Source organism: Chrysochloris asiatica, unplaced genomic scaffold, assembly GCF_000296735.1.
Source record: "Chrysochloris asiatica unplaced genomic scaffold, ChrAsi1.0 scaffold00037, whole genome shotgun sequence".
Classification (NCBI taxonomy): Eukaryota; Metazoa; Chordata; class Mammalia; order Afrosoricida; family Chrysochloridae; genus Chrysochloris; species Chrysochloris asiatica.
Genome location: NW_006408555.1, coordinates 22,584,276 through 22,602,589, shown reverse-complemented (window position 1 = coordinate 22,602,589; position 18,314 = coordinate 22,584,276). Strand labels below are relative to the sequence as shown.

The 18,314-nt window shown below is 50.8% G+C and overlaps 1 protein-coding gene across 1 annotated transcript in view; it reads right to left on the bottom strand.

The window, feature by feature from the left end:
- The window catches only part of SMPD3 (sphingomyelin phosphodiesterase 3, neutral membrane (neutral sphingomyelinase II)), a 13,330-nt gene extending 8,243 nt beyond the window's left edge, over positions 1-5,087 (bottom strand). The window contains exon 1 of the mRNA XM_006860327.1: positions 3,741-5,087. Within this exon, the coding sequence (XP_006860389.1) occupies positions 3,741-5,087 (1,347 nt within the window). The remainder of the gene's footprint in view (positions 1-3,740) is intronic.
- Positions 5,088-18,314: the final 13,227 nt, after the last annotated feature.

The following is an 18,314-nucleotide window of genomic DNA, read 5'->3' as shown; positions in this document are numbered from 1 at the left end:
CATGGAGGGGATTGGAACCATGGCAATGAGATGATATACGATGGAATTAATGTAAAACTAAAGTCCTCTCATGTAAACTACCATATAATTCACAATAAAACATTAAAAAAAAAAATTGGTTTGAACCACAAGGTCGGTGATTCAAACTCAACAGCCACTCCTAGGAAACCCTATACAGGGTCGCTATGGGTTGGAACTGACTCCGATAGCACTTAACAACAACTCTCCTGTGAGCACTGTACTTCTCACAACTACTATGAGGATTGTCTGAACTGACATCATTTTCATGCATCCAGGCTAAGAGACGTTTAGTAATTGACCAGGTCACAAAGCTCCAAATGGTGGTGGTGGTTGTTTGTTGTTAAGAGACATGGAGTAGGTTCCAACTCATAGCAACCCTGTATAGGTTTCCAAGCTGGTAGATTTGAGTGGCCGACCTTGTGGTTCGAAGTCCAGGGCTGATCCGACAGCACCACACCAGGAGGCCACATGGCTGAGACAGGTTCAACTTGGAGCTGTTTGTGGCCTCTCACTAAGGGCCTCACCCTCGTCTTCTGCTGGCGACAAGTCCTGGCAGGACACAGGGCAAACAAAGACATCCTCCTCACAAATTGGCGTGGCAAAGTCCACTCTCTCTTCCTTGCTACCAGAGTATCTCAGCCCCTCAACTCCCTCTTAATTAGCCGTGTGATCATGCCAAGATCCACTTTATTATTCGCTTGGCCTTATCGACCGGCTCATGTTGTCAGGAGCTGCAGAGTCTGGTGTTTCTCTTGCAAAAACAAACAATCACAGAGTATATCTTTTAGGCCCGATGGGCAAAGACTGTCAACAGAAAAGGTTTCTAGAATTAGGCAATGTCCCTTGTGAGGCCCAGGGGGTCCAGCTGCTTGACTGGGAGTCATGAGAACAGAAGGCCCATGGATCTGAAGGGGAGAGGTCTGACCAGGCCTGAAGTGGTGCACCCCCAAGGGCTCGGTCTGATGCTGAGATGGCAGCTGAAACATTGAGGGCCTCCGCTTAGGAGCCCAGGATGGTCAGCCAGTGGGTTCTGATGTAGCCATTGCCTAAAGCTCCACTGAGCTCCTGTGAGCAATCCCAGGGCAGGGCTGAGGCTGAGGAGGAGCATGGGGCTGGAGATGCAGTGTGCTCAGGGGCCCTGGGGTGGCCCTGGGGAGGGGTGGAGAAGCCCAGCTTAGGAGGAAGCCTTTCCCAGAGGCACCGGGGAGGTCCGAGGGTGGTAGCTGGATGCAGCACTGGTGTAAGAGGTGGAAGATGGGTCAAAAGAGGCAGGACTGAGGCCAGGAGGTTGTGAGGAAGGGAATGGAGTTGAACCCCAAGGTCTTGGAGCCTGGCATGGTTGGGAGGCCCCTCTGGCTCAGGGAGAGCAGGACTGGCTGGGATGATGAGTTAGATGCGCAGTGAGTGGGAATGTGTCCGGGGCAGCTAGATGCAGAGCTGGATTCAGGAGGGATGTGGGCTGGACTAACTTGAGTGTTACATCCAGAAATGGAGGCCAGTGTCCTATTCAGTGGGGTGATCATGGGAGTGAAGAGGATTGCCAAAGTGTGGTACATCCCTGCCCTAGGCTGCCCTCTCAGCTCTGCCTAGAATGGACCAGGCCTCTTGTTACCAAACCTGCCCATGTTTGGGCTGCAAGCCAGATTTCATGGGAAATAGTTTGGTTTTTAAAGTTAGCCATTAAAAATATTTGTTGTTAGGAAATGCAGATAGGTCTCTTGTGATACAATAGTGAATGATTGTTATCAGGACTGATTGTGAGGGTTGGAAATGTAAAGATAAACATTTTGTAGCAAGGAGGGGAGTGATTAACTTTGCAGTCTAGGAGCGGAGGTCCCTAGGACCATCAAGGAAGAAGAGCAGAGAGCGGGATCCTACTCAGAGAAGCAGTGATGCCCGAGATGGAGGCAGAGATGATGACGTGGAGAGATGGAGCAATTGGGGACTTTAGACCCAGAGAGGGAGAGGGGCTGTGTGCTGATGACCTGGGTGCAGGCTTGTAGTGTATACCCTTTGGTTGGTTGATGATGCATGGAGGGGGATTGTAATCATGGCAATGAAATGATATACAATAGGATGAATGTAAAACTAATGTTCTTTCATTTAAACTATCACATAATTCGCAATACAACATTAAAAAATTTTTTTGTTGCTGTTGTTAGTGACATTGACCAAATGAACCATATCTGTAGACTAGTTTTAGACTCAAAGTGGAGGGAGAAGAAAAGATCGTTCAAGAAAGTGCCTGAAGGAATGTTGGGTTTAAGGGGTGGGCAGACCCAAGGAGTCTAGCCAAAGAATGGACAGGAGCTCAGAGTGGAGGGGCCAGTCCAAGGAGGCTGCTGCTGACTGCGGTAAAAATAGTGGTCAGAGGCCAGACCCAGGAGGGAGGTGAGGAGGGGACATGGAGACAGGCCTGCCCAGAAGTGGCCTCTGGGCCATCTGTCATCAGGTAGGAGTGAGTGAGAGGGTGTACTCTCCTATCCTGAGCCTAACAAAACAGCCCCTTCTTCCACAGCAAAGTCACTCTGCTTGATGAGACAAAAATATATCCGTGGAACAGAACACCAACGAATCAGCCAAAAGAGGAAAGTTGAATCTACTTATAAAGGAGTTAATTCAATTTCGGCATCTCGTGCTGTGAATGAAGAGGCGGGACCCCTGCTCTGGGCCTGGCTGAGCCACATAGGAGCCACTGCACAACCTGACAATAGGGGCCCAGGCCCCTGAGTGCCTTCCTGGCTCCAACCAGCTTCGCGGAGAATAGGCCAAGGCTGCCTGTTCCTGGATGGGCCCAGCTGACATGTCAGCATTTTCCTGGGGAAGAGAGGCCTCATTTTCCTGGGGAACAAGAACCTCACCACGCTTGGAGTTAAGTCACACTGGACAAGTACTCACCCTCCTTCTAGAGGACAGGCCTGAGCCCAAAGCCCTCCTTGCCAAACCTCCACATCTCACAGGAAAGAGCGCCCACACCCCAACCATTTGCTGCCTCTGGGCACAGCAAGCTTTGTTTTGCATCAGATGCCTAAACTATGCTTCAGAAAACTCTGGAAGCACCAAGAGTGGCTTTTGGACAGAGAACAAAAAGTTGACACCATAAGCATCTCAGGCTCAGTAGAAGATAATGCATAATGACCAAATTACCACGGTCTAAAAACCCTTCCAATTGCATCCAAATTAGCTGAAATAATTATGATTCCCTTTAATTAATGACTGTGCAAGCAAAGCCACGCGCTGGTGGGCAGAGTGCCTGGCATGACAGCTGCGTGATGGCAGGAAGGGGGGGTTGAGGTCAGGCAGGCTGGTGCCTTCAGAGGCCTGCTTTAGGAGGTTCCTGACCCCTTGCCCACTCCTGGTCTTCCAGGCCCTCATCTACCTCCTGGGAATACCTGCTCAGTTACAGGGCCGGGTTGGCACTTACTTGTCAAGGGGTCCCCTGACTCCTCTTTTTTCCCCCTTGTCCCTGCCATCACCACCATGGCCCCTGTTAAAAACGTTACTACGAGAATCCCTGTAAGTATCACATTGTCCCCATTTCGCAGATGGACCCTGGAGCCTTTGCTCTTGTCCCTGCTATCATCTTTCTCTCTTCCTTGAGCAGGGCCTCTGTAAACCTGCCCTCCACCCCCTATCCTTGCTGGCAGACTGAGAGGACCTTTCCCATGTGGCTCTGGGAAGACTAGCCTGCGGCTGGAGGGCTGGGCAGAGCCTCTTACCTTGAGGAACAGCGCTCCCTTGGAGGCCAGGGCGTCTTCCCACCGCCCGTTGGGGTAACAGTGATAGGCCACGTCCATAATGGGGTAGCGGCTGGCGAAGAAGAGGCCACTGTTGAGAAACTTGAAGTTGCAGCAGCCGTGGCAGTGGCGGCAGCCCTGGCAGCCATAGACCCCGACGTCATACAGGATGTACTCGAAGTAGCCATGCAGTTGGTCTTTCAACTTAGCGGCTGCCCGCTTGTCGAACACCTCCTGCAGGCACAGGAAGTCCAGGTTGGCAGGGAAGAAGGCTGAGATCTCGTGGTCAAAGGCCTCGTCTGGGTGCCGCCTCTTGCGCGCAGCGGCCTTCTTCACCACCGAGGCCTTGTATAGGAGCTTGCTGTTGGTGGCACCTGGCTCCCCGCCACTGCCATCTGCCCCGGCTCGCACCTTCACCAAGGACTCCCTGGAGGCCGAGGGGCTGCCCAGGCTCCCCGAGTCCCCATCCCGCTGACTGTGGTTGGGCGTCTGGCCCTTCTGGCCCCCACTGCCTCCGTTCTTGGTCTGGCTCCCGGGGGCAGAATCTTCTGTTTCAGGGGGCCGGCCCCCCTCTTCACCACCAATGCGCACAATGCAGGCATCCTCTAGGCTGCTGCTGTTGGTAGGGTCCCCAGAGGCGGGGCCATTCACAGCCTCCTCCGCAGAGCAGCGCCTGCCCCCGACTTCACCTTTGTACTCCACCGAGGCTGTCCTCTTCATGCTCCCCGGAACGGTCCGGGCCACGCCATCGCTGCCCTGCGGGGACACCAGGCTGCTGAAGCTGGCTGCACTGATGGAGGTGTTGGTGGGGGAATCAATGTAGATCTTGATCTGAGGTCGGCTGGCCCCATTGCGGATTCTCTGCCCGATCTCTTTGGCCCGTGCTTGGATGTGGAAAACATTGTTGAGTCTGGCAAGTGATTCGGGGAGGAGGCAGAGGTTGGCGGTGGCGAAGCAGAAGCTTTTGCCAGTACCTGTACCCCTCCATTCACCAAGCAGAGCTGCCCCACCGCCAGGACCCTTGTCCTCCAGCCGTGAGTAGATGTAGGGCCTGCGGACAGATTGCAGAGGGGACCAGAGGAGGAAGCCAAGAAAGGCCAAGGGCAGTGCAGCGACAAGGAGTGCCAGGTAAATGGGTGTGAAGAGGATGATGCAGAGAAGCTGGACGTAGCACCGGCTCTCAGCCCGGCGCCGCTTGTCGCCTTTGATGGAAGTGAAGGGGGTCAGGAGTCGGTCCAGCAGGCAGTAGCATGGGGAGATGAGGACCCAGGACACGGTGTGCAGGGCGGACAGACAGCTAGTAGAAAAGGGGGTCGTGTACAAAACCATCGCAGCTCACTGGGCGCCGTGGCCACCCCTTCTACATGATGTCGTGGCAGCTTCGGCCACTTTCTGGAGGCTGGGGGAATTGGGAGGGCAGCTGGAGGTGGCGTCAGCTCCTGGAGAGATGGGACTCTGGATGGTCACTGGCAAGTGTCGACCAGCCGCTCATGGTTAGCTCAGTGGGCCATCGTAGGCGTGGGGTGCTAGAGAACCTACAGAGACAAAAGGTGGGTGGAGTAGTACTGATCTTGGAGGGGAGGTTGGCTGTTGGTGCCACTGTGCTTACTTGCCCTATTCCCGCTGCCTCTGATGTGAGCAGATGGTTCTGAGGACAAGTCCCCCCAGGCGTGTGAGACCAGGCCTGGGACCAGGAGGTCACCTCATCCCCGTCTGCCTGTGTGTGTCCTATCCTCTGAGTGAACGTTTCAATGATATGGCTGCCGCCTAGATACCGTCTTGACTTTTTAATATCATTGCCTGAAAAGTGGCCTAAGGCTTGAGGGCTTTGTGGCTACTTTGGATAACGAGGTCAGGGGGAATCCTTAAGGATGCCTGGGCCTGACCCTGGCCTGGAGCAGTGGGCAGCCCAGGGGCATGTTTAGAATGGGTGGGTGGGTGATTCTGGGTCAGAGCAGCTGCCAGATCATACTGGCTGGGATGGCCTGAAGTAGAGGAAGGGTGACTTAGGGCCCTGACAAGGGACAGCCCCACCTACAACTAGGCTCCAATATCAGACCAGAGCCAAGTTCCCAGCCCCACTGACTCCCAGCAAAAATACCCATAGTAACTTCAACACAATCAGTTCTGTGCCTTTTGGGAGGCACTCCCCTGGAGCTTCTGGGTCTGGACCAAGCTTCAACCACTCTGTCCATGACCCCCCAAGATGTAGCCCCTGGATCCAGCAGAGACTCTCGAATGTCAGGCTCTCCCTGACACCCCAGGTCCTCCTCCCAGTGCATGTGGGTGCCAGTGTGGGTCTCTGAGAAGGCCGAAGGATCCTTCCTGGCAAGAAGCCACCAGGTGCACGTAATGTGAAATCAATAACGACAAAAGTCTGGAGTGTTTACCCAACTTCCAGGACCTGTGGGTGGTCATTCGCTAGCCAAGTTTATATAAGCGCAGTCTAAAATTTCCCTTACTAAATCGGCCCACTTCCTCCTCCCTTACTGCCCTGGAACCATGGTGGGCTGTATCCATACTGTCACCCATCTTGGTCCCAAAGCTTCTCCTGTCTCCTGAATCCCTGCTCACCGTGTTCTAAGCTAGGAATCTCAGTCCTCCAAAAGTCCACCATTTCCTTCTGCCCCTCCCCACAGCCCTCCTAACTGGTGGCCTCCCTCCATCAAGTCATCCTTTACCACTGACAGAAGGGTTTTTATCTGCCTGCATCTGACCATGTCACGGCCCCCCCAACCTCACCAAGTCCCATCCCCTCCGCCAGGACCACCCACCTCTGCTGCCTTGTTCTGCATTGATGCGCACCTCCTAATCGCTGTGATGGTGGCTTTCTGCTCACCCACTATTCTCATGTCTCTGCCCCTGGCCTACCTCACCCTTCTAAGATTTAGAGGTCACTTCTTTGGTCCCTCTTCCTCAGGTGGCTTAGGCGGCTCCTGTCCCCTCATGCACAACTTAGTTGTCTTTGCAATTACAGGTCATAAATGCTTACGGGATTGACTTGAGGTGTGATGGCCCCTCGAGGGTGGGCTGTCTAGGACCCTCACAAACACTAAGTAAGGAGCTAGCTAAGCCCTGACGACAGGAGACAGAAAAGAGGGTCTGTTCTGTTGGTATCAGTGCTGCCCCTGCAAGCAGAACTGACCCATGGCTCCCTTAGGGTCAGAGGTGGGTGCAGCCTCACTTAATCAAAGATTTCCTGAAAGAATCCCCTGAACTTGGGATCCATTGTCAGCTGGGATCTGGCGGGGGTTCTGGGTTTTCCCAGGACTACAGTAAGAGGAAAAGGTCCCTCTGTCAGCTATTCTGTGCCTCCCTCATTCCTGCTGTGACCCCTGAAGCCTTTATGGGCAACTCCCCTCTCCAACCAGGCCTGCAGGGGCAGTGAGTGGCCAGCCTGACCTTTGCTTCTTCTGGGCTTTTGGTCCCATTGAGGCACCAGGGGGTTTGAGGTGGCTGGCAGCCCACAGGGCTGGCGGGCAGTGGTGGCCACCTCGGCTATTCTCTAAGATGTGGCAGATCCTTGGGGTGAGGATCCTGCCCTGGCCTGGCTATCCGTCGTGGCTACTGTCCTGAGCCCCTCACCTGCCTCTCCCTCTGGTGGTACCCTGGGCAGAGGTTTGAGGCTGTCCTGCTCTGCTGCTGTGTGATTTCCCACATCGATGCACAGAAGTTGCTGCCGCCACCGCCACCGCCACTACCGAAACCACAAAAGGATTGCAACCACTGGAGCTGGTTTCTAAGGCTCTGTGGTTAATTATTTTGTCTCACTGAACTGAAAGGAGGGTAAACAAACAACAACACGCTAATTAGTCTGATCTACACTTTCTCATGAAAGAGGGAAGCTAGACTTACACACGAGAGGCTGGTGACTCCTCAGAGACTCCTAGTTCTCTCAGGGGTGGCAGGGCAGATGCAACTGCCCCAGGCCCGGTCCCCAGCACTCAGTCCCACCCTTCCTCCCTTTCCTCACCTTTGCACCTTCAGCTGGAGTTGGGTGATTGTGAGTAGGCCCAGGCCAGGCTCTGTCTCCTTAAGAAGCCCCTCCCCTCCAGGCCCACGGCTCTTCTTCCATGTCCCTGAGCTGGCCCTTTTGCCAAGCTAAGTCCACCATGAACACCTCTGATGGGATGGAAAGGTCCCTAGAGGCCAAGTGGGCTGAACTTTGCCAGCTCAGCCTCAGAGCGGATTGCTCTTTACAACAAACTGTCTCCCCTGGGTCTACTAGGATCCTTAGTCCTAAGAGTGCCTCCCATAAACGCCATGGTCTTCAGAGCTGGCTTGGAGCCCCAGATACTCTCAGGTCCTCATGGCTCCTGAAAGGCCCCAAAGAGACTCCCAAGCCCTGGGGCCAGTGCAAGGGCTGCATTGTGCCCAAGGGAGGACCTCAGACTAGTCCCTTCCCCCCAGCTCCATTGCTCAACACTTAGCTTTGGGCTTGGGAGTCAGCTGACCTGAGTAAAAACCTGACACTGGAGCCATGCTCTCTGAGTCTCTACTTCCTCATCTATAAAATGGGATAACAATGAAAGGATTAAAGGTGACCAAACCCGTAACAAAGCTATTACCTCTTTGATCACTCCTCCCGAGAGTAGCTTCTGCATGTCTCATTTGTTGTCTGTGTTCCTGGGTCCACACTGGCTACCACACAGCTTTGGGCAGGGGCCCTGACCTCTGACCATCCCATCATAATGGTGACCATTACAGTACAGGTAGAACACGATGAAGCAGGTAGAAATGCTCAGTCCTTGCCTGCTTCCTTTCTCTTAGCTAGGATGCCATTTGCCTGCCACATACTTTGGCCCCCTTCAGCCTCAAACAGCAGCCCATGAAGACCTCATGGTCACCCACTGTTGCTCTAGAAGCTGATTACCTAGCAAGGAGGTCAAAGCCCCAGACACTCACGGGTAGGTCTTGGGGAGGGACAGCAGGTGGTTCCATGATGCTATTGCTCCTGTAAGCTACCAATGACCTGAGGTTAACCTGCCTGCACCAAGCTGCCATGCTGGTAAACTGACCTGCAGGTACCACAGCATGAGAAGGGGGTGGACCATGACTGCTCACAGGCCTGAACTGACATGAAGCCCCTCCCTGCTATACACTGTCCTCCAGAACTCTGGGGTGGGCTGATCACCCAGTGACGGCATCCTCAGGCCTAAGCCTGGCCAAGTCTGGTCCTATTTGGGGCCGGTCCCTAACAGGACCTGCTGCCAGGTATGATAGGACAGCGGTACCAAGAAAGCCATTCCACGTCCCTCCCCCTGGGAGAGCCAGCTCAGGGACAAGGACTTGCCTGCACAGAGACTCAAGAAGTTCAAGGTGGACACAGACTTTGGATTTCTCTCATAGCAGTAAAGTGAACAAACCAGACCAGTTTGGTGGGACTGGCACAAGTCCTGACCTCTCTTAGGAGAGCATCTTTAGGGCTCTCTGAGGCCTTGAAGAGCTTCTGAGAAGTTGATAAGGGCTAGCAGTGGCTCTGGTTTTGGGGCTAGGAGGGGACTCCGTCACTCCTTCATGGCCCTTCCCTCTGGTCCTAATGCTTGCTGAGCCCTCTCCTCCCAGCATGTGGGCTGGGAGTCCTATAGCAGATGGATGTCCTTCGAGTCCTCATTGTGTCCATAGGCTTATCTGTAACAGGAGCTGGGCTAGGTCCCAGGTTCCAGTATAAAAGGCTGTGTGGATTGCTCCAATCCAATTACCCCAATGTGCCTGCATCCACCAGTGGCGCCTAGATCTACCCAGCCTGTTTCTGCCTGGATGCTTATCATAGAGAGGCGTTGGCATGGCAACGAGTGCTCTGAGCTGCTAAAACTTGGAGTCAAGTTGTTGCTGGGAGGATGGGAGGAAGACTGAAGAAGATGCCTTTCTATATGATGTGGGGCCAGACATTCCCAGGCTAATCCCTGAAAGCCACCTCTAAGAAGTGGAACTAGGAACTGGGGCCTTGCGTGAACATACACATCGTAGTGGTGATACCTCATGGACATAGGTATGGCTGGGAAATGCATAGTCATCTTTCCAGAATATGCTTCCCTCTCCATGAAACCTCTCCAGTTTCTCCACTTTGCCTAAATCCTCCCTGCTGTGCATACCCTATAACTATCACTAGACTGAAGCACATGTCAATTTCATATCTGGTCCCACCATCAGCTGGGGTGCCCCGATGGAACAAACACCTCTCGGCAGCAACACAAACCAGGGTCCCATCTGACTGCACCATTCCTTTTGTCTGTCCTGCTCCAATCCAAGGGGAGGGCAGTGAGCCAGGCCAGGCCAATCCGAGAAACACAACCCTAGTACTTGGGTCACAGACCCGAGATGAATCAATCAAAGCTCTCCTGAAACTCTTACTAGAACTTTGAGGAAAGAGACCTGGATGTTTTCTGAGGTGGAACCACTAAGTAGTGGAACTTTGGGGCCTTCCTTGGGAATGACTCCAATTAAGAGGAAAACAGAGTAGAGGAAAGGAAAGAGAGAGGCCAAGTCCTGGGAACGTCTTATAACTCTAGATCCCCCTGTGCCTGAAGCCTATACAACCCACAACCTTTCTAATTAATGAGTCAACAAATGATCCTTTTCTTTGCTCTAGTCAATTTGAGTCCTGGTGTGGTGCTGAGGGTTAATGTGCCAGACTGCAAAGCTGCTGGAACTGCAAGGTTTGCGGTTCAAGCTCACCAGCTGCTCTTCGGAAACCCTATATAGGGTAGCTATGGTTTGGAACTGGCTTGATGGCACATAACAACAACAAAGTCAGTTTGAGTTGGGTTTCTCTCACTTGCCACCAACAAGATCCCATCTGATATAAACCAGTTTTCTAAAATTCATTTTTATCAGTTGCTTGCCTGTGCTCTCCTGTGTCTGCCCACAGTGCAGAGTGGTACCTCCCTATGGAGTCCTATAAGGTGCTGCAAAGCGAAATGACTTCAGGTTTGTGCCTAGTGAGCATCCCTTGGGGGGCGGGGGTGGAGCGGTGCAGACATTATAAGCACACACTCTGGTATCAAACTGACCAGCTTCAGGATCTGCTGCTGGACATTGGACAAGTTGCTTACTTGACCCACTGAGCCTTAGGTTTTCTCATCAGTTACTCAGGGTAGCTGCAAAAGATGGAGTATGTTTTTCTGTTAAGTGCCTTCGAGTCAGTTCTGACCTATAGATATCCTTCCTGTATAGTATTTTCGAGGAGTGGCTGGTGAGTTGAACATCCAACCTTGCAGTTCAAACTAACCTGGCAGTTGAGTGCTTATCCTACAGTGCCACACCAGGACTCCAATACATGTATAACACTAGGCAAAATGCTTGACACACACTTCTATTATGTTCTATTATAAATGAACATTATACTGATGTTTATTTCCTTGTTGCAAGGGCTCTCAAGATACAGCTAGAATCTTCAAAAATTCTTCATCATGTGCTAGGGACAGGGTATGGCTGACAATGAAGGTTCCCTGTTATCTCAAGTTGGTTGGGGGGAGATGTCTTGGCGGGGCTTGAGTGGGCTACTTGTGAAGCCCAAGTCACAGATCTCCACAGAAGCCAGGTGCAGGCAATGGGCCATAATACTTTCAAAAAGAAACTTTCTGTAGGAGCTATCAATGCACCTAGAGTTTCTGAGACTAGGAGCTGGATGTTGCTCGCTCTGTGACACTCCTTCAATCAGCCAGCCTCGGCAGTTCCATATCAGAGCTCACAAAGATCAGATGAAGCAGTTTCCTTCGTGACTAGAAAGCAAATCTTAAGCCAGGTTGGTGGTACATGTGCCAAGGGGACACACAAATCAACGTCATGTTTCAAATGGCAATAACTCTGGGTCTAGAACCTTGCTGCAGGGACAAGAGTCCCATTACAGGAGGGGCTGAATTAGGAGATCTGGCTACCTTAGCCTCCATTGCCTGCCACTTCAAAACCATCTTTTGGTGACCAGAACAAAGGGACCCATCAAGAAAGCTGGATGGCACCTAAATCCACTCTGGAGCCATCCTAATCAGTAGTATCCCTCATTCCCACAGACCCTTGTATTTCACTCAAGAACCTATCTGCAATCAAGATTGGGTTGCTTAGAGTATTCTGGAAGCAAAGCCAATAATGTTCCAGAAATTTCTGTTGCTTTCATGAAGGCTGGGGTGCCATAGGTAGGGTGTGTGAGTCCTGAGATCTCTGCCCTCTATGTCACCCATATGAGCACTGATAGGCCAACTCCAGGGCAGCACTGGAGTGGACAGTTGTGACCACCATAGAAGAGGCTTCACATCTTGAGTGAGGCCTGAATCATGAGGCCATGTGCCAATAGCTGGACGTCTAGACAGGCACGGCCCTCCTACCTCAAGTGCTCTCTGAGATCTGTGCCATGAACAGGGGTCTTGGAAGCCCATAGCAGGTCAGGCCAGCTGCCTCCCTCAGTTGTGTTCTGCAGTGTCCACAGTGTGAGTGGAGCTGCCCAGCTGGCTGAGTGAGAAGGGAAGTCTGGAATTATACCGGTCCCAGCATGTTTCCAGCTGCCCATCCCCATTTCCAGGAGCTCTGGTATGAATCGGGTTGCGAACTGCAAGGTCAGCAGTTCGAAACTACCAGCTGTTCCGTGGGAGAAAGATGAGGCTTTCTGCTCCCATAAAGATTTATAGCCTCGGAAACCCTGTACAGGGTCACTATGAGTCGGAGCCGACTCCACAGCACATAAGAACAACAACAACATCCCCATTTCTACCTTCAGGAAAGACCTTCCTTATGGAGGGGAAAGGCCAAGCAGAGACCCTTTTTTCAGGTACTGAAAATTTCAAGCCAGGCTCTGTCTCTGCTAAGTGCCTGCTTTCCTAACACAAGGGCTGATGTTAATGGTTCATGAGCTGAACAAGGCTCAAAACATACTTTGCTTAAGAAGAAATGACAACATACTTTCTGTGGGAGTAGAATTTTAAATAAAAGTCCACACAAATGCTAGATTTATGCAGGCCCTGCGTTTAACTGCATTTCAATGCTGTACGAACCAGGTTTGGCATGTATTGGCCTATTGAGAGATGTGTCGGCACTTCAAGGCACGAGAGAACACAGATTAAGACAACAAGCCTTCTGAAAATGGAACAGACTTGCTAAAAGTCTTCTGAAGGGAATCATTTCATATTCAGCCTAAAGTCTTCTATTCAAAGAACATTTAGCAAACTGAGCCCCAGAGGAGAATTTATACAGAGATTAAAAAGGAAATGAGTGAGAATGAGTAACTAAAATCAAGTGTCAGCATCCCACCAATATTGCCAGTAGCCCTGGGCAGCTGGGCCTGAAGACTGTTTTCTGGACCTACGTTGGGTCTCACTCACCTACGTCCTTTCAGAGCCTCAGACCCAGAAATCACTACGACAAAAGGACTTCAGAAAGGTTATGTGAAAACTCCAGTATCTTTTAATTTCATTTTCCCACAAACTTTTTGAAGCCCTCTCATATGGTCATGTCCTCCCTCTATACACGGCATGATGGAACCCTCTGACTCCAAGAGAACCACTGAGAAGCCCTTCTGTCCACCTACAAGGCTGTGCAGTGCCTCTCCTGAATGTACATGTGGGAAGGGCTTGGGGCTGCAGAAATCTGCGGCCCAGGGAGGTGGGACTTAAGAGATCCCTTCACATAAAACATTGACTTGTCATTTGTCCACATCAAAGACTAGTGAGGAGATCATGGAGACCTGTAGCATCTCAAGCTCCTTTTAAGTGCTGCTGCTCAGCTTGAAAGGTCTTCAGGGGCTATAGATTCCAACTAAGCCCATCCCTTCAGTGGCGGGAGCACTACTACATCTGCTGCTGGCTGTTGGATCCTACACTTCTGAAAGGAAAGGTGAGATCACTTGGCTCTGGCTGAAGCAGGCTGTGCGTACCCAGATAGGTGGTGTGGGTGATGACACATCTTCACTCAGAGAGACTACTTAAAAAAAATGATAAGAAGGCTTTACATCTCTCCAAGTCTAGGACACTGCTCTTGCCTCACACCTTGGCTGGAACCTGCCTTCTAGGTATGAGGTGGGATTGCATTTCCTTTGTGGTTGGGTGGGATCATGTGCTTAATTCTGACCAATGCATTCTAAGTGACAATGATGCAGGTGTGAGAGCTTCTAAAATTCCCTTCCTCTGAAGGAGCTCTGGTAGTGTTGTTGTTGTTGTTAGGTGTCATCGAATCAGTACCGACCCACAGCGACCCTATGCACAGTAGAACAAAACACTGCCCGATCTTGGGCCAACCTCACTACTGTTTCCACGCTTGAGTCCATCGATGCTGCCACTTGGCCAATCCATCTTGTTGGGGGTCTTCCTCTTTTTCTGGTAGTGTAATGGTTATGAATCAGGCTGCGAACCTTACGTTCAGCAGTTCGAAACTACCAGCTGTTCCATGAGAGAAAGATGAGGCTTTCTACTCCCATAAAGATTTACAGCCTTGGAAACCCTGTACAGGGTCGCTATAAGCCAGAACCGATTCTACAACACATCACTACCACAATGATACCACACTGACTGGCAGTGTTGGTGGCTGATCCATAGCCTGGGTCCTGGGGTAGGGCAACCCAGCTAACCACATACAGTGTGAGCAGGAGGAAAACCTTTGTATGATAAGCTACAGCCTAATCCAATCCATCCTGGCAAATAGAGGACACCTTTGATTTGGCGTATAATTAGCCAACGTACATGATGAAAAAAAAAAAAAAAGCCTTCTTGCTGCTAGCTCTGTTTCCTGGAATTGCACCAGATCTGCCCTCCAGACCTGACTCTCCTCAAGAAGACAAGAAGAGTGTGCATTCTCAAAAGCAACAATGATGTTCCTCTGCCCTGAACCCAAGCTGAGGAGAGGCTCACTCCTCTCTGCCTCCTCAATGTATAGATCACAAAAAGGAAGTTCTGCTGTCTGCCATGATTCTCAGGGGCCCAGGTCTCACTTCCATAGACATGAGGGAAGCTGGGCCTTAGATTTTCAGTTTTAGTGGACACACATTTCTGTTCAGAGAGTGGCAGTGGCTTTGGTGATATAGGTAGCAAAAGAAATCCACAGACATGGAGGAATAAATCCACGGAAACCCGCCACCAAGGATCAGTGTGACAGGAGACAGGTAGGAAGAAGTGTCAAGGGTCCACTGAGACTGGATCATAGATGGAGATGAAGCCAATAGTCTTTGCTTGCTACTCAGGAGTCAGAGCTGAGAGGCCGGTGTGGTCAGATACTGTCGGTAGTGCTGACTGTCAGGAACAAGGGAACAGCAGTGAGAGATGAGAGTAGGCACGAAGGAGATGGAGCCCTTTAGAAAGCATTCCAGCCATACTAAAAACTACTGACTGCAGGCAGGGAGACACCTGGGCAGGAGTGGGGGAAGCAGCTATGGAAACTGGGTCCCGGCAGACACTGGCTGGACCAGGTGGAGGCCTGACACAGTCACTTACAGTTGGATTTGTTTAACTTAAAGGTTCAGTATGTCTGAGGAGCATCCCTCCTACACGCTGCAGATTCCGCTAGCCTCAAGCAATTATCCTTTCTGTTCAGAGTGGTAAGAGCCTAGCCCTCCATGGCTGTCTTGCTTTCTGGGAGGATTGAGTGACTCTGGCTAGGTAGGCATCTGCTTGCATTCCACTAGATGGAGAGTGGACAGGGAGTCTCACCAGGTGTAAAAATGGTGTAGTGGGGGCATCTGACCTTCTCTAACTTAATGAGAGGAAGAAAGAATCATTATCAGCTGCATCAGGCTAAGGCTGGTTCCTATGAGGTCAGACATCCCTTCTCTCTCCAACTTTCTTTTTTTTTAAACCAATTCTCACACCAGCTGTCCCTTCCTTCTCTGTTGGGTTTGATCATTTGTTGCAATGGCCACACAGAACTCACAAACAATACTCACAATTACAGGATTTATTAGAGAAGTGGTGGTGGTGTGCCGTGGAATCAGTTCGGACTCATAGAAACCCTATATAGGGTTTCAGAGGCTGTGAATATTTACAGGAGCAGAAAGTCTCATCTTTTCCCCATGGAGCGGCTAGTAGATTCAGACGGCTGACCTTGAGTTCACAGCCCAACTCATAGCCCACTAAACCACTAGTGCTCCTTATTAGGGAAGTAACAGGTTCTAATTCAGGATCAGGAAAGACTCAGAATACAGTCTTTAGTCTGACAGCTTCTTCTCAGCTGTGCCACAGAATGGGCTCTTGGTCCTTGGCCCCTCAGCACATAGGACTTCTTGGGCCAGCCTGACCTCTGCTCTGCATGGACAAGTGTTACAAAGCTCTTTAGCTCCACTGATAAGTGTCCAGCAAGCTTCCTGCCGGAGGCACTCAGCTTTCCCGCACTGTGGGTTGGGAAGCCCGTTGTGCTGTCTCCTGCTGCCTCTACTGTCACCATTTCTCTGGCATTGCTTCTCACTGCCTCTCACCATGTCTGGTGTTACTGATCCTAGATCCAAGAGGCTCTCAGGACAGGGATCCTGGGTCCAAATGACACAACACACTCTGCTCTTTACTTCTGGGCAGTGCCTTCAGTAGTGGGGTGCCTGTTTAGCATATCCAATTAAGTATTTACTGAAGGTAGAATTTCACACTTTCCAACCAGAGTAACTAAGAATCGAAATTTCACTTCCCATGACCCTTTGTTTTTTCTCTTAAAAAGTGCCATGCTTCCGAGTTCTGTGTGGCCATGGCAATGAATGATCAAACACAGCAGAGAAGGAGAGAGTGCTGTGGAGGGACAGCTGGTATCAGAATGGATAAAAAGAGAAATGTTTGACCTGAGCTGATGCTAATGGTGATTTTCTCTGCGTCTCATAAAGTTAGAGGAGGTGAGATACCTTTGCCAGGTCATTTTTATACCAGATTTTCTGGTAAAGTTTTGGAAAGAACATTTCCAGAACTAAGTTTAGCACCAATGAGAAAACAGCTCTTGTAGGTTCAACCAGATTTGTTTTAAGAAATAGGCTGAACAGGAGGATTGAGCTACTTGTTTCCTCATTTCTTTCTCAACTCCCTGACCCTTGGTCTTGGGGCCACCATCATTCTTTTGCTCCTCTTCTGCCCTCTAGACTACTCCTTCACAGACTCTTATTGTCCCCTCCTCCCTTGCCCACTTCTGGAAGCTGGACCTTCTGCTGACTTCTGTCTTTTCTCAATTGAACCCTCATGGTCACCTGTTCCCTGTTAACACATAGTTCAGGTGTCTCTCCTGATCTCTGACCACATGGTTTTGACTAACAGCTCTACATCTAACCCTGTTGCATGCTACTGAGTGGGTTCCTACTCATAGCGACAATGTATAGGGTTTCTGAGGCTGTGCATTTTTATGAGAGCAGAAAGTTTCACCTTTCTTTCATGGAACAGCTGGCAGATTTGAGAGTTGCTGACCCTGTGGTTAACGTGTAACCCACTACACCACAAAGGCACCTCCATCATCCCCTAGAAGTTCATTATTCCTCTTCCTGCCCTTCCCAAACACTAGCTGTCTCTCAGGCATTCCCTGGGTGCTGTACCTTTTCCATTCCCAAATACTCAGCCTACTCTCACCAGTCCATTTCCAGCTCCAAGAACTGTGACTGTGAATTCCTTCTCCTTAACTGTACCCCCCACCCCACCCCCATAATCTCTATGACCATACTCTTTCCAGCAGCCTCCACCAGGTCTCCTTGAATCTGGCATTCTCTCCTCAGGTATGTGGCAGTTGGTGGATCTTTCTAAACGATAAATTGCTGCCTTGTTCAGCCCTTCCAAGACTCCCACAGACTCCAGCAGGAGGCTCTAATGTGAAAGTGCAGGCAGGCTCTGCTGAATCTTCATTCACTCCTATTACTGGAGCCCCAATAGCATATGACCCAAAGCTCCCTACTGTGCCGTACCCTGCCAGGTCTCCGCATCTTTGCTGGGGCTATGGTCTCATAGCCCTTATCTGTGCATAGGGATGGAGCTTGGGGACCAGGGTGTCACAGTGGTGTTTTTTTTTCACCAAATCCCAGCCAGCCCCAGCCTAGGGGACCCTTTGTTGTTGTTTAAGTGGCATTGAATTACTCGGACTCATAGCAAACCTGTATAGGGTTTCTGAGGCTATAAATCTTTATGGGAGTCGAAAACCTCATCTTCCTGTGGAGAGGCTGGTGGGCTTTGTGGTTAGCAGTTTAGTGCTTATCCTACAGAGCCATAGCACTCCCAGGGGACCCTTGGTCTGGCTCAAATGGGCTATTTCTCTCTTGAGAGTACGTTGTTTTTGTGCATTTGATGCGCAACTTTGCAGTCTGCACACCAGAAAGATGACTTGCTCCTCACAGTTTCTATCAAATTAGAAACAGAAGTGCATGAGAGGAGGCTGGAAATTCCATCCCTCCAGCAAAAGGTACTTGGTGTGCGGCCATGGGCCTGTGTATCTGATTGATTTTTGCAAGTTATGTAGCAGCCACTTGTAAGGTTTCACTTTTGTGAAGTGCTACTTCAATCCTTTTCCTGTGCATTGAATGAGACGCTTATATTTTCTTCCTAAACTTATTTGGGTATGCCAGACAAGCCCCTCGGGCAGGCACTGCCCTCTAAGTGATTGAGAGTGTAGAAGAGGACAAGACTG